At 38.4% G+C, this 22,863-nt stretch overlaps 1 protein-coding gene across 6 annotated transcripts in view; it reads left to right on the forward strand.

Annotated features, from left to right (window-relative positions):
- ECPAS (Ecm29 proteasome adaptor and scaffold) overlaps positions 1-15,611 on the forward strand; it is a 124,280-nt gene extending 108,669 nt beyond the window's left edge. For all 6 annotated transcript variants that reach the window (XM_034967978.3, XM_034967977.3, XM_055117736.2 and 3 more), the window contains 13 exons: positions 1,110-1,199; positions 2,280-2,346; positions 2,913-3,004; positions 3,083-3,149; positions 3,699-3,890; positions 4,490-4,698; positions 5,550-5,593; positions 5,688-5,880; positions 7,134-7,272; positions 9,677-9,782; positions 9,977-10,065; positions 12,640-12,711; positions 14,134-15,611. In XM_034967978.3, coding sequence (XP_034823869.1) covers positions 1,110-1,199; positions 2,280-2,346; positions 2,913-3,004; positions 3,083-3,149; positions 3,699-3,890; positions 4,490-4,698; positions 5,550-5,593; positions 5,688-5,880; positions 7,134-7,272; positions 9,677-9,782; positions 9,977-10,065; positions 12,640-12,711; positions 14,134-14,273 — 1,500 coding nt within the window. In that variant the 3' untranslated portion in view covers positions 14,274-15,611. The remainder of the gene's footprint in view (positions 1-1,109; positions 1,200-2,279; positions 2,347-2,912; positions 3,005-3,082; positions 3,150-3,698; positions 3,891-4,489; positions 4,699-5,549; positions 5,594-5,687; positions 5,881-7,133; positions 7,273-9,676; positions 9,783-9,976; positions 10,066-12,639; positions 12,712-14,133) is intronic.
- The last annotated feature ends 7,252 nt before the right edge of the window (positions 15,612-22,863 follow it).

Consider the following 22,863-nt stretch of genomic DNA (forward strand, 5'->3'; position numbering starts at 1 on the left):
TTACTAAGTGGAATAAATAATTCCCCAAATACCAGAAACAGTTGGTCCAAATTTGTATTACAAGAGACAACAACATATCAAGAGCTCTCTATAAATTTACATCTGTAGTCTTTTGATCTGCCTATTTAGAAAGGTTCAGAGTTGTGCCTGTGCCTAATAGTTACCTTTGGGAGGAACTAGGAAAGTTATAAGCTGGAGGTATTTAATGAAGTAGGTAACATAAAGGTATGTGAAGAGATTGGGCAATGTCGATATGTTGTTTTAGTCATAGGAAGGCATTTGCAGTAAAGGGCTGCTTGGCACTCTGAGGTTCTGATTTCTAAAGTTCCTGGAGTCTTGGTAAAGTTACTCTGTTGTGCATTCCCTGTAGTGGTTAGTTAGCTATGATTGTGTTTACTGGAAATTAGTTTGCTAAGCAGATCTGTACCTTTAGCAGGACTCTGAAGGTATAGATCCAACCCCTAAAAAAACTGAAGTGTACAAAAAACTATGTTAAACTGGTGAAGAGAAGTAGCTATTTTTTAGTGCCTGCTGGGGGAGTATTACCAAAATTTGGTCTAAGAATGTTATGTCTTAGTTGGATTATTGGGGGGAAATAAAAATTTAAAGAAATAGGAATAGTTAGTGAATACCATTTAGTTATATTCATTAGTAATAGAAAACATGTTAATTGCATTTTCAAAAATAAAGGCCAGCAATTTATAGGAAAAGTCATCTAAGAAGTTGACTCATTAGAGGGGGTTTGGTAGGGTAGGCCCGCTGTAGAAGATCAATATTTAGTTTAGGTTTTTTATATAAACATGGATTGATAAAGAGGAAGTAGGCCCAGAAAGATTCTTCATTCTTGAGTAATCATTATTTTTCTTTTTTAGCAAATTGATGTTTTTCATTTTTTTGTTTGTTTTTAGTGTTGAATCACTGATGAATAATTTTTCTGTTTGTAGTACAATAGTGGTTTTAATATTGAAATCAGAGCAGAAGCAAGCAGTGATTTTTCAACTTCATGTCAAATCCAGTGGGTACACGTTTGACAAGGGCAGTTTTTAATTGAAGATGTGGTCCTGACTTATTTGCCAAGGCTTACCTTTATATTTGTCCTTTTTCAAAAGTGCCTGCAATACCTTGATGTGTCAGTGCTGAGCGAGCTAGTTCCTAGGTTGTGTGAACTGATCAGAAGTGGTGTAGGTCTTGGAACTAAGGTAAGTATACTTTCCACAAGAGGAAATGTGCATCTTCATTAGTTCTGGCCATAAGGATATAACAGCCATCATGTTTGAAATTCATGTTTTACCACAAAATCTAATATTATTATACACTAACCATTTTATTTCTGTGGTTGCACTGATAACTGAAAACATGTAACTGGTTCAAGAAATAAAACATCTAACTGTTCCAGTAAGTATTATCTTATTTAGTGGAATCATTTCTGTTCTCTGGTTGCCGTGTACATACCCTCTGGGTTGTCATTCATTAGCAGTTCATGGAAATGCACATCCAGTTATTAGGGCATGGATTGTTTTAGGTGGCAATTGCATTTTTCACAGAGGGGTCAGCAGTGTTTGAATAGAAAAATGTCCTAGTTTTCAAGATCTTTGAAGGATCAGACACCCCCCTACCACCCTTTTAACAACAAATTAATAACTCACATTTTTTCTTATGACAAAATTAACACTTGCTGGTATTTTAAAATTTTAGCATTTATAGATTAGGAGAAAGTTAAAATAAAAATTGTCCAGAATTTTGCCATACAGAGATAACTGCTGTTAATATTTTGAAGTGTTTCCTTCCAGTCTTTTCTGCACATGTATCTTCTGCAGTGTCCTCTTCTAATGGCCGTGTGATACTCCACTGTGTGGACGTAACATCATTTATTTTACTCCATCAAGGAACATCTGATTTGTTTTCAGTTTTTGAAAAAAAATAGTAAAGCACTGTGATGAGTGTCTTCAGGCACACCTGAAGATATTTGGTTAAATTTCTGGAAATGGAAATGTTAGCACAGTGATGGACAAGATGACATATTTTGCTTTTCCAGAAGATTGTACCAGTTTTCTTTCTTTTTCACAATGTCTGAGATCACCCATCTTTCTCTTGGAGGTTTAAAAGAAAAATCTCTGCATTACTAGTTTAAGAGTTTGCCTTTTTCTATATTGAGTCCTGGAGGGGGTATTAGGCTTCATGTATTTTATATGTTTAAATTTTTGGCACCTAAGCCAATGGTTTGGTAGGTAGAACGTTGTGACCATCAGATTTAGACCTTTGCTTTTGTAACCCTGTAGGGTGGCTGTGCCAGTGTCATTGTGTCATTAACTACTCAGTGTCCTCAGGACCTAACACCTTACTCAGGTGAGTTTGTCAAGGGATGTGTGGTGATATTTTTGCACAGCCCTGTCTTGTGTGACAGACTTTTAAAAAGGAAAAATACTTATCATTCAGACCTACTTGTGATGCTGTGTGCCTTTTCTCCCCTCAGTCCCCTGACTCCTTCATTTCTTTGTCTGCAGGAGGTGCAGAGTTTATCAAGTTTAGCAGCTTTTCACTGTTCATAAACATTTGATTATTCCTTAGTGGTATAAGGAGGTAAAAGTATCCTCTTTTCCACAGGACTTACCATTGATAGCTGATTTTACATCAGCATTTTTCTCTTCTTAGATTGGCTTCTAGACTGGACTAGTGTTCTTTATATACCTGGCTCTCATTTTTGCAACTTTTTCCATGATATTCTAGTTTAATTTTAACTTTATATCATGTAAAAGGAAGCAAATGGATATATAAATATAACATTCAGAAATCTAAACTACTGTGGAGTAAATCAGATGTTAATTACAGGGTTAGGTTTGTTTGGGTTCTGGGAACAGAGTGGAACATTTGGTCAACCAAGTATCAGATTTTTTTCTCTTTATTTCTGGTAGGTAAACTCATGAGTGCTTTGCTGAGTGGCCTGACAGATCGGAACAGTGTGATTCAGAAATCTTGTGCATTTGCTATGGGCCATTTAGTTCGGGTGAGTTAAATTTCTTGCTTAGTTAAATAAAACTCTTTGACAGTTATAAAGAAATACTTAGGATTGTTTCTTTTTCAGACCTCACGGGATAGCAGCACTGAAAAACTCCTGCAGAAGCTCAATGGGTGGTATATGGAGAAAGAAGGTACCTTTCTTTTTCTATTTTATGTCATTTTAAATTTAGTTGTTAACAGCCCAGTAAAACAGTACAAATTAGGTCTTACCCTCCATGATTTTATGTGATTTGCTAGAAACATTTGTTTCTTTTCTTTTCTTTTTTTTTGAGATGGTGTCTGGCTTTGTCGCTGAGGTTGGAGTGCAGTGGTGCTATCTCAGCTCACTGCAACCTCAGCCTCCTGGGCTCAAGCGATTCTTGTGTCTCAGCCTCCTGAGTAGCTGGAACTACAGGCACGTGCCACCACGCCTGGTTAATTTTTGTATTTTTTGTATAGGTGGGGTTTCGCCATGTTGCCCAGGCTGGTCTTAAACTCCCGAGCTCAAGCTGTCTGCTCACCTTGGCCTCTCAAAGTGCTGGGATTACAGGTGTAAGCCACCACAACCCAGCCTGCTAGAAACATTTCTAATTGATTTTACCTGTTTGTTTTGCTATTATATGAGTTGAACAATAGCCTGTTTAGATCAGTTACCCTTAAAAACAATAAATATCATAAAGATTTTGGTTTCTCCTTTTCAGAACCTATCTACAAGACCTCTTGTGCTTTGACTATTCATGCTATTGGACGATACAGCCCTGATGTATTAAAGAATCATGCAAAAGAAGTCCTGCCTCTGGCATTTTTAGGCATGCATGAAATTGCTGATGAGGAGAAATCCGAAAAAGAAGAATGTAATTTATGGACTGAAGTGTGGCAGGAAAACGTACCTGGTTAGTAGTGTGGCCTGAGTTAAACCTGCTTCTTAGGAATCACAGCTAGAATTTTTTACTTGCATTCGTTATTCATAAACTCCTCTGAAGTTACTTTCCCAGGACCTTAATATGCATCCCATTTAGTTTTAAACCCATCCAAATTGCTCGTCCCATTTAGTTTTGAACCTATCCAAATTGCTGAGTTCTCAAGGTTGGCACTCAGGATTTTTGTCTTTACTCATTCATCACTGCCCACATGAGAGAATATAAACCCTGTGAGCAAGGAGAGCTTTACATTTTTAATTAAGAGTGTGATTTTATGTGGCCTTAGAGTATTTTAGAGTAGTTTTCTAAATGTGTTTTTCACCTTGTGGCGTATTAATGGATGATGCCCATTTGTGTGATACGTTCCTGTGGGCACCCAAGTTCGTAAAGTTCTACTATTGTGAGAATAAGTCACAACACCAACACACTTTCTCTCCCTTTGAGAGAGTGGTGTGTTTTAACAGTTGAGAGTCACTGCTTTTAGACTGTTGGTCACTGACTTTTTTTCAGGTTTAGAAAAATCAGTTAATTTTTCTTGTCACTTAAAAGTTGTTTTAATTTTGCTTTCCTAGGATCCTTTGGTGGCATTCGATTATACCTGCAGGAGTTAATTACTATTACCCAGAAGGCTTTGCAGTCTCAGTCCTGGAAAATGAAAGCCCAGGGTGCAATTGCCATGGCATCAATTGCAAAACAGACTAGCTCTCTAGTACCTCCATATCTTGGAATGATACTGACCGCATTGCTGCAAGGCCTGGCTGGAAGAACGTGGGCAGGAAAGGTAAAGGAACCATTCATGCCCAGTTAAAGGGATTCTGACTTCATCTTTCATTTCGCATAATAACAACAATCTGGTTTTGTGTAACTTCCAATGGATTATTTTTGTGAACTAGATTTCCTAGACAGTGGAAGCTTTGGGTAAACCTTGCCTGATTAACTGTGGTATTTCCTCTCAAACTGCAACCCGTGTGGCCTTGCATAAGGGACAGTAATGCTGGAGATAGATACATTTTCCATATTCAGCCTTCCAAGTTACGTCTTAAACCAACTTGTCAGCATTTTGTACCTGTTGACCTCATGAACAGATCAGGATTGGGCATAAAAAGATCAGGATTGGGCATATGAGAAATAGAGTAGCAAGGTAGCCTGCCTCTAAACCTGGGGCTGAAGATGCCCATCTCTGGGACCTATGAATTAGTAACAGTTATTTTTTTACACAAGAGCTTTAGTAGGATTCTTATAGTGAACACTCAGTGGGGAACATGAGATTGTGGTAACCTAATGATCTTTATGTTGTAAAGGTCAATAGTGGCCATGCAGGAATGAAGTAGTACTGGACTGGGAGTCAGACATCATTCCAATTCTGTGGTTGACACTGTTTTCTGTGAGACCTGGGTCAAATCAGTTCTTTAGGCTTCTATGAAATGGAGGTGAAGATAATTATCCTGCGTCCATGGTTTGGAGTAAAACTTGGTGGATGTGCTTAAAATTATGCATTAAAGATAAGGTGACTGTTGTTAATTTTTGTTGTCATAGTTATCAAAAATTCCTAAGGTAATTGTAATCATGGTGTAGAGAGTGTAAATGACATGTTTGGGCTTAATAGTATTTCCTCATCTTTCAACCCCTTAGGAGGAGGTATTGAAAGCCATTGCCTGTGTGGTGACAGCTTGCAGGTAAATGTTCTTTCAGTGAAGATGCCATTTCTTAAACTGAACCCGAAAACTGCAGCCTTTATTAACTTCTGATGCTTTTGTATGGACCCTGTAGTGCAGAGCTGGAAAAGTCTGTGCCCAGTCAACCCAGCACAAATGAAATTCTTCAAGCTGTTCTGAAAGAATGTAGCAAAGAGAATCTCAAATACAAGATTGTAGCAATCAGCTGTGCAGCTGATATCTTGAAGGCCACCAAAGAGGACAGATTCCAGGAGTTTTCTGACATTGTCATACCTCTCATCAAGAAGGTAATACCACCTGTATCCTCAGTTCTGGTTTATACTTTAAAAAGAAAAAGTTAAAAAATTGCTTTCCCCTATGTCCTGATTATTAGGATTAGTTTAGCTGCAAGTAGCAGAGAAATTCCAAAATATGGCCTTAAACAAGATAGTCAATGCTATGTTTCTCACAAAGCGTTGGGAGCATCACAAAGTGTACAGGTATTCCGGCTCTTTACAGCTCTGAACTCTGCCATTTCTAGGGTGTGGTCATCATCCTCATGGTCCACAGTGTGTTTGTGTTCCAGGCAGGAATGCAGAGGAGATGAAGCAAGGATGAAGGATCACAGTGGGCATGCCATGTCTCTCTTGAGGAGAGTTCCTGGGCACCGCTAGATGGCACTTTGACTTATAGCCATCCTGTTGGTCAGTACTTAGCCACACCTGGCAGCAGACTGAGTCTTCATTCTGGGTGTCCATTTGCCCTCCATGGGAGAAGGGGAGAGTGGATTTGGTAGTGAATGAACAGTTCATGTCATAGTAAGCTTTGCCTTGGCTAATAAGCTAAGCTACCCCAGCCATCCTAGAGTAAAGGCAAGAAGCTCAGTGTGCCATGTGAATTGCCTCTGCCGTAGAGTGGAGGATTTGGGTCAAAAAAAGACTCAAGTTTCATGTGGAAAATGGAATACTCATTTACTGGTCCAAAAAAAAAAAAAAAAAAAAAGGGTGTGGTTTCCCTGTTTATTTGTGAAACATGAAATATTTTAAGTAACATTCTTATTTCTTATTGCTCCTAATTTGCAGTTGTTTTCTTTCAGTAATAAGGCTATTTAAATAATTTCCATTACAAACATAGTGATAGCATATGGATTTGGGAGACTTGTGTTTTAAGTTGATTACATCACTAGCAAGCTGGACCAGTTGCTTCTCTTAGCCTCTGTTTCTCTATCAAGAAAGAGTTTGGATTTAGATCATTACTGAGTTTCTTCCATCTTTAAAATCTGATTCTAATGCAAGTCTTTTCATGTTATGCTCAAAAGACTACATATGCAGTATTTTTTAGCTTTTGTTTACAGATGCCTGTAAAGTATTGCCTAAATTTATTAGATACAGTATTCTGGTTATAAATTCTTGTTGTAAATAGGGAAGCTTATGGTAGAGAATTTATCATTTAACTCTTGGTTAATATCTCCTGCCCTGGTTGGTACCCTGATAGCTTTAATAGTATACCTATAACTTTGAAGAAGAAAATGTTACATTTTCTTTTCTTTGATATATCCTAGAACTCACTTGAAAGCAGTGGGGTCCGGACAACCAAAAATGAAGAGGAGAATGAAAAGGAAAAGGAGCTCCAACTGGAATATCTGCTGGGTGCCTTTGAAAGCCTGGGCAAAGCCTGGCCCCGAAACGCAGAGACCCAACGTAAGCACCAGAAACCGCATTTGAAGTGCTGTAACCAGAGGTTACTTAATGAGAGCGAAGAATTTTCTGTATGACAAATTATAGTTATTGTTTCTTATCGAGCCTGATTGATTAATAATGAGAATTATCCAGTGAAAGTTTTTTGTCTACATGAGTCTGTGATCTCACCAATCATTGTAACGCTGTAGCTAGGGCTGCTGTAAGAAAGTATCACAGACTGGGTGGCTTAGCAGAAATTTATTTTCTCACAATTCTGGAGGATAGAAGTCTGAGATTTCGAGATCAAGGCGTCAGCAGGGTTAGTTTCTCCTGAGACCTCTCTCCTTGGCTTGGGAATGGCTGTCTTCTCCCTGTGTCTTCACGTGGTCTTTGGTGTCTCTGTGCCCTAATCACCTCTTCCTATAAGGACACCAGACATGCTGGATTAGGGCCCACTCATATGACCTCTTTAAAGGCTCTGTCTTCTATTTAATAATAATACAGTCACATTCTGAGGTACTGGGGGATAGTGTTTTAACATACGAATTTTGGGGGCACAGTTCCACCTATAATAACCATGATACATTTTATGCAGATAGTTTGATAGAAGAGTTCTCCTGATCTTCTTGATGATCATAGCTCTATTCAGAGGAATGCACAAAGTTTATTAGCAGGGTCTCTTTATCCTGAAATGAATGGCCTTGTTACCAAGTGTTCAGTAAGCAACCGAAATCCCTGTTTCAGTGAAAAACTCATTACTATTTGGACAATTTTCAGAACTGGACATGTATTTCCCAAAGATTAAATGAACAGTCAACCTTTATTATTGGATGAGGTTGCAGTTAGTTTGGAGTCCCCTGACAGGGCCTTAACCTTGGGATGATACTACCCTTTACACTTGATCTTAGCCAAAAGGCCAAGAAGTGATGATGCTACCCTTTAAGCTTGCCTTGTGTTGGGTCCTACAGTGCATCCTGCTGAAGATCTTAGTATTCGTTTGTTTTTTTTTTTTTCTGAGACAGGGTCTTGCTCTGTTGCCCAGGCTGGAGTGCAGTGGTGCAGTTCTTGCAGCCTTTACCTCCTGGGCTCAAGTGATCTTCCTGCCTCAGCCTCCCAAGTATTTGGGTCTACAAGTGCATGCCACGACACCCAGCTAATTTTTTTTGAAGAGGTGAGGTCTTGCTATGTTGCCCAGGTTGGTCTCAAACTCCTGGGCTCAAGTGATCCTCCCACTTTGGCCTCCCTCTCAAAGTGCTGGGATTATAGGTATGAGCCTCCATGCCCAGCGACAATATTATTGAATGTTATAAAAAGTACCGTTGATTATTTGTGATTGGATATGTCTAGAATCAGTTAAGGTTCTCTTTGAGCCCTGTCATCCTTTGTGTGAACTTATATATTTGCTATGTTTATAGGAAGGGTTTCCCAGAAGATACAAATTTGCAGGTGGTTTTATTTCTTAATATTATGTTATAGACTGCCGTGGAAGTCCACTAATATGATGCCATAAAGAGTATTAACTTTTCCTTGATAGGTAGAGAAAGCTAAAGTAGGGAATTATATGAGAAAGATGATACAAACATAAAGCAGTTTATTTTAATATAAGACATAGAAGATTGTTAATAGAAATGTGCATTTATTGAGAACCAAGGCCTTTTCTTTAGGAACTTAACTGTTACACATTGGCTTCTCATATATATCTACAATTTCTGGGTTTTGTTTCTTTAAAACAGAGAAAGAAATTTCAAGCTCTTATGAGACGATCCTAGTGCAGAATTCTAGATTTTTTATTGCCTCCCCCCATTTTTACATTTGTTTGAGCCCTACTAAATCCTACAGTAATTAAAAATAACTTCGTTGTTGAGTTTTCTGCTGATTCATCAGTTGGCATAATATTAATTATATAGTTATAATTACAGTTGCAGTTGGCATAACAAGTTTATAATAAAGCACTTTTGACTCTTGGTAAACCTGCAATTTGCAGAAGGTTGTGAGCATCTAGAGGGGAGCTTCTGGCCTCCAGAGTTCTCCTTTCTGTGGCTGTCATTCAGGGAGTTTTGAGGGGCAAAGGGAGTGTGGTTAAAGTGCTTTCTCAGTTCCATGGAGAACCATATGCCTTGAAAGTGAATATTTGTGAACAATTATATTGCACCTTTGTGGGGGCAGTTTCTGATCAAGGAAATTTGTTTGGGGATTGAGTACAAAGTCATGCTGAAGTTTTTGGGGAAATTTCAATGGCTTTAATTAAAAGTATTTATTGTTTTATTTCTCTTTTTCCTGCTTTTCTCTCTCTTATCCTCCCCACCTTCTCTTTTTCTCTTTCCCTCTGCCTTTCTCTTGCTCTCTCTGCCTGTCCCTCATTTATTCCATCTCTTGCTCTTTTATACTGTCTCCTGCTCTGTCCCACCTTGTCTTTTTTTCCCAGGTTGTTATTGTCAGGAGCTGTGCAAATTGATGTGTGAACGGCTAAAACTCAGCACGTGGAAAGTGCAGCTAGGAGTCCTGCAATCAATGAATGCCTTTTTTCAGGGGTAAATTGCTTCATGGCTCAGTTTTTTATTTTGTTCCTCCCCACAGCATTTTATGTATAATCAATGGAATTTTTATACATTTAAAAACTAGTAGCTAAAGTGACAGTGATACATACAGATAGAAATTGTGACAGAAAAGTTTTAGACTGTTTCTTAATAATTGGCATTTGTACCTTGCTTTCTGATTTGTATAGGTTAATGCTTTTGGAAGAAGAACATGCTGATCCTGAGGCTTTGGCTGAAATTCTGCTTGAAACTTGTAAATCAATCACATATTCTTTAGGTGAGTGTAGTAAACTAAAACTGATGAGGGAGTCCTAATTTTAAAGCTAAGGAGCTGAGCTTCAAATATTTCCTACCTTGTCTTAGGAACTAAATTTCTGAAATAGCTTGCTGCACTCTGCTACTTATTATACTCCATGTGTACCCCTTAACTGGAATATTTAAATCTGGAGCTATAACAGGATTTTAGCATCTAGTTTAGAAAAACCTTCGTGACAAGTCTTTTTACAAAATTGTTATTTGAAAGTAATTTCAAACTTACAGAATGGTTGCAACGACAGTACATGCAATACTCTGCAATATGTATACACTTTATGCGGAATCATTTGTTAACATTTTATGCCATTTGCTTTGTCATTTGGACTTCTATATACATGTTTTTCTCCTGAACCATTTGAAAGTATGTTGCTTACTTCAGGCCCCCTTGTTCCTCAATTATTTAGTGTGCCGCGGTACAGTTGTCAACTTTAGATAGTAAACATGGATGCAGTTTTTTAAATCAAATGTTTATCGTTCATATTCTAGTTTGTTCAGTTGATTCGGTAATGTTCTTTATTTTTATTTTTTTCGAGTTGGAGTCTCGCTCTGTCACTCAGGTTGGAGTGCAGTGGTGTGATCTCAGCTCATTGCAACCTCTGCTTTCCAGGTTCAAGCAGTCCTCCTGCCTCAGTCTCCCAAGTAGCTGGGATTACAAGTGTGCACTATCATGCCCAGCTAATTTTTGTATTTTTGTAGAGACAGGGCTACACCAAGTTGTCCAGGCTGGTCTCAAAACTCCTGAGCTCAAGCAGTCCACCTGCCTTGGCCTCCGAAAGTACTGGAGTTATAGGCATGAGCCACCACACCCAGCCAGTAATGTTCTTTATAGGATTTTTTTCCCCTCCCCTCCATTAGGGAATCCAGTCCAGGATGATGATGATGATGATGATGATGATGATGATAATGGTTATTATTATTTTTGAGACAGGGTCTTGCTCTGTCACCCAGGCTGGAGTGCAGTGGCGTGATCTTGGCTCACTGCAACTCCGCCTTCTGGGTTTAAGTGATTTTCCTGCCTCAGTTTCCCAAGTAACTGGAATTACAGGTGCGTGCCATCATGCCTGGCTAATTTTTGTATTTTTAGTAGAGACGGGGTTTCACCATGTTGGCTAGGCTGGTCTTGAACTCCTGACCTCAAGTGATCTGCCCGCCTTGGCCTCCAATTCAGGATTATTTATTGAATTTTGTTGTCATATATTTTTAGTCTCCTTCAATCTGGAATACTTCGTCAGCCTTTCTTTGTCTTAGGACATTGACAATTTTGAAGAATAAAGTCCCCCCGACTTCCCTTTTTGAAAAAACAGAATGTTTCTCATTTGGTGTTTGATGTTTTCTCATGATTATATCCAGGTTGTGAATTCCCAGTTGGGATACATACATAAGTGATGTGTCCTCACATTAAGAGGCACACAGTGTCCATCTGTCATCATTTGTGTTGTTAATTTTGATTACCTGGTCAAGGTACTATCAGTTTTTCTCTACTGGATAGTTACTATGTTTTCTTTTTGTGTCTAATAAGTAGCCTGTGGGAACAGATCTTAAGATCATTCAAGTAATTTGTTTCTCTTCTTTAAAATTTCTTCTCTATATTTAGCATGCATTGATGATTCTTCCCTGAACCAATTTTTACTAAGATGATTTTGCAACTCTAGCACTTTGTCCACATTCACCATTTGATGGTTGGAATTCTGTTGTAAGCAAGATTCTTCTCTTCTGCCTATGTTTTTATTTATCTGTTACTGGCATTGATTCATGGAATCTTTCCCCCTTCAAATGGTTTATAATTTAATTTTTTAAATCTAGTTCGTTATTCCAGTTGTCCCAGATTTGGCCAGTGGAAGCCCTTTCAAGCTGCCTCCTGTGTCCTTTTGACAGGTCACCGTCACTCTTTGTAGCACTTTTGTACTTTGTAGCATAACAAGATAATAAGGCCCATCTCATGCCTACCCTGCTTTGGGCTTGGTTGTGTGATGATTTTTTTGGTAGACAATTTCACCATGAACCAGACGCCATGTCAAAGAGTGGATGCCAAGGAAGCATGTTTCATTCGCAGTTGTTGGCAGCAGCATCCTTTTATGGATAAAGAACAGGCAGCCAACAGACCTATCTATGCTGGGTTCCAGGTGTCCCTGATCGGCTTAAACACTGGGTCGTATAATGTTCTTTGGTAAAATGAGGAGGGTCATGTAGACCTAAGGATCGTTCTTATCTGTGATACGAAGATGATTTTGTGTTTGAGATAGTTTTTTCATCTCCCACTTCTAAAATGGATCATTTAAATATTGCCATTTGTTGTGGTGATTGGTATACTTGGCTGACAGGTTTTTGTTTTTCCAAAGTAAAGACTGTGGACATTAGCACACATTTCAAGTATTTGATATTTAGCAAAGGGAAGCTTCCTTTAAAAAAAAAAAATCAGATGTACCCTTCCCTAGAGTTGTAATTTCTGGACATCTTTCTTTCAGCAACACAAATTTAATCTTGGAGGTTGTGTTTTTCAGGCAGGCCATATGAACTGTATGATATTTCTTTTTAGAAAATAAGACCTACTCATCTGTGAGAACAGAAGCTTTATCTGTGATAGAATTGCTGCTTAAAAAACTTGAAGGTAAGTTGTTGTTAGTTCTGACTGGGGGACCACAAAGCCATGTGGCATATGTTTTAGAAATTTTTTGTTTTGTTTTTGCTTATACTCTTAAGCATATACTCTGAAATACAAATCAGTATGTATGCACATGCAAGAAGAATGGACAAAGCCAAAACTATTAAATTTTACTAATTATTTAAATTTGATACACTTTTATATATTTTTAATATATTATTAAGCTATAGTTGTCTTAAAGTAATAAAGTTTTTGTTTTCATCGTGAATCCTGATTTAATCTTGGTTAATTACAGGAATTGGTTGACAGTGGCATGTGTACATGTAAATAAGCAGAACGACACACTGAAAAGTGGAGTTGGAAAAACATTTTTAACAGTTATCTACTTGAGTCATCAAATCTGATAGTAGCAATTTTCTTAATCCTATTTCTTCTCCCCTAACCTCTTTTTCTTCTAATGGTCTATCAGTGGGCGGGGTGGGGGGGAACTGTTAGCATTTTCTCCAGTGGTGTATCTGTTACTGACTTCAGAAGGAGGACCCTCTTCTTTTTTCTCTCTCTCTCTCAAACCGTTTACACGGATTAAGAATGTAGAAGATGGAAACGTTTTTCCTGCAACCTTGTGTGTTTGCTCTTTCTACTTCTCTGTCTTTGCTTAGCAATTAAAACACCTCTCTTAGGGCTCCATCTAACAGAACTTTTAGACTGAGTAACACTAAAACATCTCCCAATCCCTTTTTTCCTTGTTGAGATAAAAGAGCTAGGCACTTAGTCGTATTACCGAATTCTCAGTTTGCTAGATACGTACTAATATAGTCCAGATGAGGAAAATAAGGCTGAAGGCAAACTAAACTTGCTTGAAGCCACATTGCTAGGAAGTGGCAGAACCTTGTAAACAAGATTTAAGATTTGATATACTTTCTTATTTTCTAAAAATTTCAACGTGCATGTAGTTCTCAGATGCTTTCCTCGAAGAAAAGGGAGTGTCATCTATTTATCTGACCTTGCAATTATGACATTTCTTAGAAGTTCTTTTTTTTTTTTTAACTGACCGTATCTTATGAAATGGTCTTGCGATGGTGTTGTTGAAATGACTTTTTTGCTACAGTGTGCCTTGCCCTGATAATTCCTGCTTCCTACTATGCTTCAGTGTAATTATTTCTCTTACTCCCACTGATACTGGGGGAAGGAGAGGAAACTCCCTGATGTGCCTCTACGCTACTGTCAAGAATTAGGTTTTGAGACACGTATTGACAGTATATAATGATAATTATATACTGATCTGTTATCAAGAGGTTGCTTTGCATTTATTTGGGGGATAGGATATTTTTAAATTTTTTTCTTGCTTGTTCTATAAGGATTCTTTGGGGTTTTTTCTTTTTGCTTTGTTTTTTGTTTTTTTTGTTTTTGTTTTTGTTTTTCATGCAGAATCTAAACAGTGGGAATGTTTGACATCTGAATGCAGAGTGCTCCTAATTGAGTCTTTAGCTACTATGGAGCCAGACAGCAGACCTGAACTGCAGGAGAAAGCAGCGTTACTGAAGAAAACACTTGAAAATCTGGAATAAATTAGAAGGGGAAGAAACAAACAAGTGCCATGTTCATTGGGGGTTGAAGTGGTGGTGTTCTTTGAAAATCCAAGTGGGAAAGAGTAAAGATTAATCTGTAGCATGCATCATTCCTTGGCTGAAATAAAAAGAAAAAGCCTTAAATTTTGTTCCTTATTAGCTTTATTTTACTTTATGTTTTTAAAGTATCTGGTCTGAGTGAGCTTAATGGAACCTTGGATGTTTGAGGGGTGGTTGTAAAGGAAACTGGCAGAAATAGTTACTAAAAGAGTTCAAGCTGTTATAAAAGGAATTAATAGACAAAGTTGCAGAGCAAGCTGGATAAAAATCTTAGAACTGCATTCAAATTAGTTATTTCAGGAAGGGGCCCTATAAATAACTTATTTTAACCTCCCTCTTACACCTGAAGAAATAGGAAGCTGTGTCATCTCAGAGGCTTTCTGAGGCCTGTGCCAAAGTCAGAACCCAGGTGTTTAATGTCTGGCCCTGGATACTTTCTTTTATGGCCATCTGCCAAATCAGTGCTAACCCCGGCTTACCCAAGAAACTTCCAAGATGAGGTACGTTTAGGGTGGCACACAGCAGTCTTTGTGCCAGAACTAAACTGACCCTTATCATTGGGTTTCTGAAAGCCAGAAGCTAGACATTGTCTTGTCATGTGTTTAGGTGGTTGATTTGGAGAAAATGATTGTTTAGCATCTTTACAGATGGAGAGGACAGAGTCAGTCTCCTTCGGATAATTCCAATCGTCTTCCTTTTACAGGCAGATAAAGTAGATTAGGACAAGATCACACATTCTATCTGTGTCTGTGGCTGCATATTTTGCAAAACCAGAAACAAAATCACAGACTGCCTTGGTTTAGACCATTTATAATGTCAAAACTGTAATGACAAATTTCTGTTCACTTTTATGCTACCAGTATGACTTTATAGGGGAGAAGGAAAGCCTTTTAATTAGCCACCTGGGAATTACTCTTTTAAAAAATGCCTTTTCTCAAAAGAACATGATACCACTCCAAGTAAATCATTGCCACTAGGGGTTTTCCTCCTTCCTTCTGTTGCCCATGCCCCTGCCTGAAAGTGTAGGGTAAGAGGAAAAACAAGTAAAACCTTAGTGTTGATGGTAAACTGAGAACTCTGTAGCTTACCTTGGATTCCAGAGCAGAAGACTGGTTTACATTCAGTACTCATCCTTGTTGACATTAACACCAGGAATCTCCATGTTTATTATTTTTCGTGGAAACTCCATGTTTATTATTTTTGGTGGTCTCTATTGACCAATGTATTTCAAACTTTTTTGACTGCAAGTCATAATAAAAATAACTTTTTACATCACGACCCAGAGCATGTGTGTTTGTGTGTGTATATATGTGCATGCCTAAATACAAAATCTTTAAAACATTTCATGAAATAATACATAACTGTGTGATACCCTTTAGTGTCTGCTCCCGGCCCCCTGATTTAATGCTCTTCAGACTCTCTAAATTCATTTCCTGACTCACAACGGGGTTGCTACTCACAGTTTAAACAACACTGCCATAGATAGCACCTAGACTTGGCTGAATATGCTGGGGATTTGTTTCTGATTGAAAAGGGAGTTTACAAATAAAAATTTAAGTGTTTATTACAAAAACATCCTCTTTGCTGATACTGAACGTCAGTTTTAGTAGCATCATGAATTTTAAGGAATCTATCTCGGATTGTCATTTGAGAATGGCTATTGCTTGGGGAAAAATCAACTTCGGATGTTTTTTAGAAAGCTTATGGCATCTTTTAGGACTTGGTGTTTTTCATATCAGTATTTCCCCCTCCACCAAGTACTCTCTGACTTTCATTTATGGTACCTGGGATATTCTTCCTTGGCAAGAATACAATGCAGGTTGGATGTTTTCAGAAAGTAGGATTATAAAGGCAAGAATTATGCTCTTAGTCTATATCAAATGTTAACACCTTGTCAAATGTTACGCTCTTTAAGCTTTTTGTTTTTTAATACTGGGAATTTCCCTTGGTGCTAAGAATGGTGCTGAGGCACTCGAACCTTTGTGCTTCGTGCTATTGAATTCCTGTACATTAGCTTTCTAAGCACATTTCTAATTTGTACACTTAATGCCTTCATCTTGACCAGCCTAATCATTCACACAGCTAGTAATGCTAAATTATTGTCTCACAATGCCCCTTATCTTTGGTGTGCATGTGTACCTATATTTATTTAAAAGGGTTAATAACAGAGCTTGTAATTGTGGAATGTTCGCTGGTGAACAAATGGCAGAAGGACTCACGCAAGTTTATATCATCGGCCTTTGTTTTCCAGAGCTCCCCCAAACAGATTTTGATTCTTTTCTCCCTAGAAATAGTGTTACCTGTCATACAAGCAACTGATTGGTAGGGTCTACTACTGAATTCCTTGTTCCTGGAATTAGTGCACAAGATGTATCATCTTAAATGTACTGATATGTGAAAAGGAGATACCCAGAGTGTGGCAAGTTGGAAATCAGAATCATGAAAGTAGTATTTAATTGTCTTTTTGGTGAGAAAGAGCAGCTGTTCCCTTAATGAGGTTTGTGTTGAATTTATAATTCCATGTGCCTCCCTGTAATACAGTCTACCTGCACAGCAAAACTGCCACCGCATTCCCATTGCTTCCCCCTTCCATCTTTTACTGCGTACTTACTAACAAGACAAAGAAAAGAAAAAAGATGTGCCCTTGTTGGTCTTCGCTCTGGTAGCAACTGCACTGCGCGCACACTGTCTGCCCTTCATGGGGCATTTCTACCTGCTGCTGCCACAATATATTCATGCTGCTTGTTAAGTCTAGGGAGTTACTTTGACATTGGCCTTATTGTAATGTACAAACTATTGTTAAATGGATGTATATGTAACAGAATTTTGTATTTTATATGTGACTTTCACAGAATCGTCTGCAGTATGTCCCAGCTAGCTAAGTGTCTGATAGATATTTGAAAGGAAAATCCCATCCATGCCCAAGAAGATATTAAATGGCAAATAAAAGCTGCATGATCTGTTCTTTTGAAGTCGTGCATTAATTTTTATTAATTCTCCAGGAAAATAGCTCAACTGCCAAGGCATTGACTAGTTATACTTAAAAAAAAATTAAAAACCCAACTGCCTGCCATATTCTGAGCTAACTCCGGTAAGTAGAAATTGCTGGCTTAAGTGTTTAGGAGCTGCAAGACAAAGCAGAAACAAAAGGAAGACTCCCTGAACAACTGCTGTCAGATGCTTGGAGGAAAGGTATCATGGAAACATTTGATTTTCTCATAAAAGTAACCCCTAAGGAACATACAAAAAGACAGTTCTTTTGACCAAGATTAAGATACATGGCTATGAATGTAAAATGTCAGAGGTACAGGCACATCCTATACTGTAAACTGCCAAGCAAATATTTAGACTGTGGAAGATGGCTAAATATTTGCTTGGCAGTTTACAGTATAGGATATGCCTGTACCTCTGACATTTTACATTCATAGCCATGTATCTTAATATTTAGACTGTGAAAGTGAGTTGCCTTGCTTATTCTCTGGAGCAGCCAACAAGCCTATGCCGTTCCCTCCTGGTATGCTTTTCTTTTTCCTTTCAAGCAGGTTCCAAATTAGCTTACTACAGTAACCTTTTTTTTTTTTTTTTTAAATGCGAAGTCTCACTCTGTCATCCAGGCTGGAGTGCAATGGTGCGATCTTAGCTTACTGCAACCTCTGCCTCCCAGGTTCAGGGGATTCTCCTGCCTCAGCCTCCTGAGTAGCTGGGATTACAGGCGCCTGCCAACATACCCAGCTAATTTTTGCATTTTAGTAGAGATGGGGTTTCACCTTATTGGCCAGGCTGGTCTCAAACTCCTGGCCTCAGGTGATCCATGTGCCTCAGCCTCCCACAGTGTTGGGATTACAGGTGGGAGCCAGGGAGCTAGAGTAACTTTTTTTTTAAGTGAAACATTATAATGCTACAAAAGTTGGAAACAGCCTTTCAAACGATAGTTTCTCAAAGTTTTAAGTGTTTACCTTTAAAAATGATACATTTCTTTTACATTCAAGTAGTATTGAAAAAACCTTTATGAAAAAGATAAAGGACAGTGAGAAAACAGGTAATAGGAACATCTGTGTTTGTTTGGGTATTCTTGAAAAGAGTACTCTTAAGACCAATGTTGGGTATTAGTGGTTAGATGTGTAATTCTTTTATGCTACTTTTGATTCCAGAACAGTCTTCAAATACAAGATCTTTTCTGAACATCAGTATTTTTGAGTATTTATTTTATTTTAGCACTGTAAAGATGCCCCAGTGTTTCTTGGCCTTCAGGGTTTCCAGTATGATTTCTGAGGCTCTCAGAGCAAATTGTTGCTCTCTAGATGTGGTGTGTAGTTTTTTTCTGTCTACTTTCATGATTTTTCCTATTTTTGGATTTCAGCACTTTGACTATGATGTACCTAGGTGTGCTTTTCTTCATATTTATCCTCAAGTTTTGCTTCGATTTTTGAATTTCTAAATGTGTGAATTTTACTGAATTGTGAATTTTGTTTTGTTTTGGCCATTTACCCACATGTTTTTTTCCCTGTGCCATCCTCTCTCCTCTCTTTCTAGAACTCTAGTTAAACATATGTTAGATCTTTTGATATTGTTCTACAGGTCTTAGTCATTTTTTAAAAATTCGCTTTAAATTTATTGACTCTACCATGTCTATTCTGATATTAAAGCCCATCTAGTGAGTTTTTATTTCAGATATTTTAATTTTCCATTCTAAGGTTTCCATTTGTTCTTTTTAAAATTTTCAATTTCTAATCTTTCTCACATTTTAAAAAACGTCATGAAGCATAATTATAATTGCTTTTGAGTTCTTATTTGATACTTACGCATCTGGATCATCTTGGCTTTGGTCTTTTTTGATTGCCTCCCCCAGGCCTCCAACATCATTTCCTGGTTCTTTGTATATCCGGTATTTTGGGACTGTATCCCAACATTCTTAGACATTGTGCATGTTATGTCGTGGAGACTCTGGACTGTTCCTCCAAAGAGCTGCTTTTCAATTTCAGCAGGCAGTGAACATGGTTAAACTCAAACTGCCAACTATCTCCCCTTTGGTAGGTGGCTCAGATCTCAGTTCAGTTCTTTTTTTTTTTTTTTGGCTGAGCTTTTTGCAGTCTGCCGTGAACGTAAGTGGTTCAGAGGTTAGTCACAGACTTGGGCAGAGTTATACATAGAAACTTGGGTTCTCCTTCTCTGCTGTTTTATATCCAGGATTTTCCCCTTACTTTGTAGTGGGCTCTGCCTGCCTCAGGCTGGAGAGAGGGTGATTTTCAGTGGGAGCTTCCGCCGTTCTGTGCCACGCTGACTGTGCTTTACCCTAAGGACAAAGCCACAAAGCCCCAAAACTCACCCCCTGCCGGCCCCTTCCATGTTTTGGCTCTCCGCCGAAATCTACCCGACTCCGACTCTAGAGCCTTAAGAAAATTGTTTGTTTTTTTTTTGTTTTGTTTTGTTTTGAATGCAGTGTTTATAGTTTCTATATGCAAGGCAGTCTTCTGGGAAGTTACTCCACCAACTGGACATAGAGTTTGAGAATATTTGTTGTTTTTAAAAAGCTATACAAAGTTAAACGTACCCTTACCATTGGATTGTGCTCATTGGTATTTATGCAGGCAAATTGAAAACTTGTGTCGATGCAAAATCTGCACGTGGATATTTATAGCAGCTTTATCCATAATTGCCAAAAATTGGAAGCGACCAAGATGTCCTTCAGTAGGTGAATGGTAAAGTATAAAATAAACTGATACATCCAGAAAATGGAATATTATTCAGTGCTAAAAAGAGCTATCAAGCCATTAAAAACATGGAGAAAACATACGTTTATATTAGTGAAAGAAGTCAATCTGAAAAGGTTACATCCTGTATGGTTCCAACTATATGACATTCTGGAAAAGGCAAAGCTGTGGAGACCGTAAAAAGATCTGTGATTGCCAGGAGTTGGGGGAAGGGAAGGGTGAATAGAGCAGAGAGGATTTCTAAGGCAGTGAAAATACTCCGTATAATACTACGGTTGTGAATATATGTCGTCGTACATTTGCCCAAACCTATAGAATGTACACCACCAGGAGTGAGCCCGAAGGCGAGCTATGAACTTCAGGTGATAACTGTATGTCAATGTAAGTTCATCAGTTGCAACCAACTTACCACTATGGTACAAGATGTTGACAGTGGGCAAGGTTGTGCATGTGTGAGGGTAGGGGGCATATGAGAACTCTGTACCTTCCTCTCAATCTTGCTTTGAACCTGAAACTTCTCTAAAAAGTAATGCCTGTTTGAATTATGTTTTAGATAAATCTTAAAAAAACAAGATTTTTTTTTTTGAGGCGGAGTCTCGCTCTGTTGCCCAGGCTGGAGTGCAGTGGTGCCATCTCAGCTCATTGCAACCTACGCCTCCTGGGTTCAAGCGATTCTTCTGCCTCAGCCTCCCGAGTAGCTGGGATTACAGGTGCCCATCACCACACCCAGCTAATTTTTTGTATTTTTAGTAGAGATGGGGTTTCACCATGTTGGCCAGGCTGATCTCGAACTCCTGACCTCAGGTGATCCACCCGTCTCGGCCTCCCTAAGTGTTGGGATTAAGGCCTGAACCACTTTTTTTTGTTTGTTTGTTTTTTTGTTTTTGAGACAGGGTCTCACTCTGTTGCCCAGGTTGGAGTAAAGTGGCATGATCATGGCTCACTGCAGTCTCAAACTCCTGGGCTCAATTGATTCTCCCGCTTCAGCCTCCTAAGTAGCTGGGGCTACAGGAGCACACCACTGTGCCCAGCTAATTTTTGTATTTTTTGTAGACATGGGGTTTCACCATGTTCATTGCCCAGGCTGGTCTCGAACTCCTGAGCTCAAGTGACACACCTGCCTTGGCCTCCCAAAGTGTTGGATTACAGGCATGAGCCGCTGCACCTGGAATACATGTGAGTTTTAAGTGAAGAGGAGAATATGGGTAGGTAATTTTGCCTCTGGTCAAAAAATGAGAGAGTTCAGGTTTTTAAAAGTTAGTTCTTCAAATATGGAGTGTGGAATATGGTATATTTATTTGCACTTGTAACTTCTGCTTTCTCTCATTTGGATTCCTAGGTATTGGATTCTAGCTTATTCTTTGCTGATACGATCTTTCTAATTTGACATTGAATTATTCTGGCCATTTCAGGAATTTTAGAAATAGAGTTTTGAAATGAAGGTTTACATTGTTGAGAACTATTCTCCAGAAATAAAAAATGTAAGGGAAGAAGAAAAGTATGAAAAACACCTTTAGAATATTTCTTTCAAAAAGGGAGGTTTATTTCCATATACTCCCTTTCCTCACACATGCACAACCTCGCCCACTATCAACATCTTGTACCACAGTGGTGTGTTTGTTGCAATTGATGAACTTACATTGACATATAGTTATCACGTGTCTTGGGGCAGGGATTAACAGTCCATAGGCCGTAAAACCAGCCACAACTCCCAAGTTGATCTACAGATTCAATGCAATTCCTATCAAAATGTGAAAGTATTGAAACCGTAGAAAATATACTCTATAATCACAATGAATTGAAAATAGAAATTAATAAGTGAATGAAACAGAAATTTATAAACGTGGAAATTAAGTACACACTTCTGAATAACCAGGGGAACAAAGAGGAAATCACCAAGGAAATTAGAAAATACTTTGAGATGAATGAAAATGACACAAAATTCCAAAACTTATGAAGTGCAGCTAAAGCAGTGCTTAGAGGGGAATTTATAACTGAAAAAAAGCCATCTTACTAGAGTATGAGTAATAATAATAATAGTAATAAAAACCAGGTGCAGTGGCTCATGCCTGTAATCCCAGAAGTTTAGGAGGCTGAGGTGGGAAGATTGTTGGAAGCCAGCAGTTCAAGACCAGCCTGTGCAATGTAGCCAGACCATGTCTCTCTGAAAAATTTTAAAAATTAGCCAGGCATGGTAGCATGCACTTGTAGTCCCAGCTACCTGGGAGGCAGAGGTAGGAGGATTGCTTGAGCCTAGGATTTCGAGGCTGCAGTGAGCCATGATTACACCACTGCACTCCAGTCTCGGTGACAGAGTGAGACCCTGACTCAAAAAACCAAACCAAACAAAAAACCTATCCCAAACCTTTCTCTTAAAGCATTGGAAAAGAAAAAGCAAATTAAACCTGAAGGGAGGAAACAAAGATCAGAGCAGAAATTATGAAATTGAGAATAGGAAAGAAAAAAAAAAAAGAAGAAACTGAAAGTTGGTTCTTTGAAAAGATCAACAAAATTGTTGATCAGCAAATCTGTAGGTAGACTGACCAAAAACAAAACCCCCTGAATTACTAAAACAGGAATGAAAGAGATATTGCTATTTGCTAATCTTAAAAAATAAACCAAAATATAAAGGAATACTATGAGCAACTGTATGGCAACAAATTAGATAACTTAGATGAAATTGACACATTCCCAGGAAGCTACAAATCAAAAAATTAAATCTGACTCAGAAGAAATAGAAAGTATGGATAGACTTGCAGCAAGTAAAGAAATTGAGCTAGTACTCAAAAAGCTACCTGCAACAAAAAGTCCAGGCCCAG

Source organism: Pan paniscus, chromosome 11 (assembly GCF_029289425.2).
Source record: "Pan paniscus chromosome 11, NHGRI_mPanPan1-v2.0_pri, whole genome shotgun sequence".
NCBI classification, from domain to species: Eukaryota; Metazoa; Chordata; class Mammalia; order Primates; family Hominidae; genus Pan; species Pan paniscus.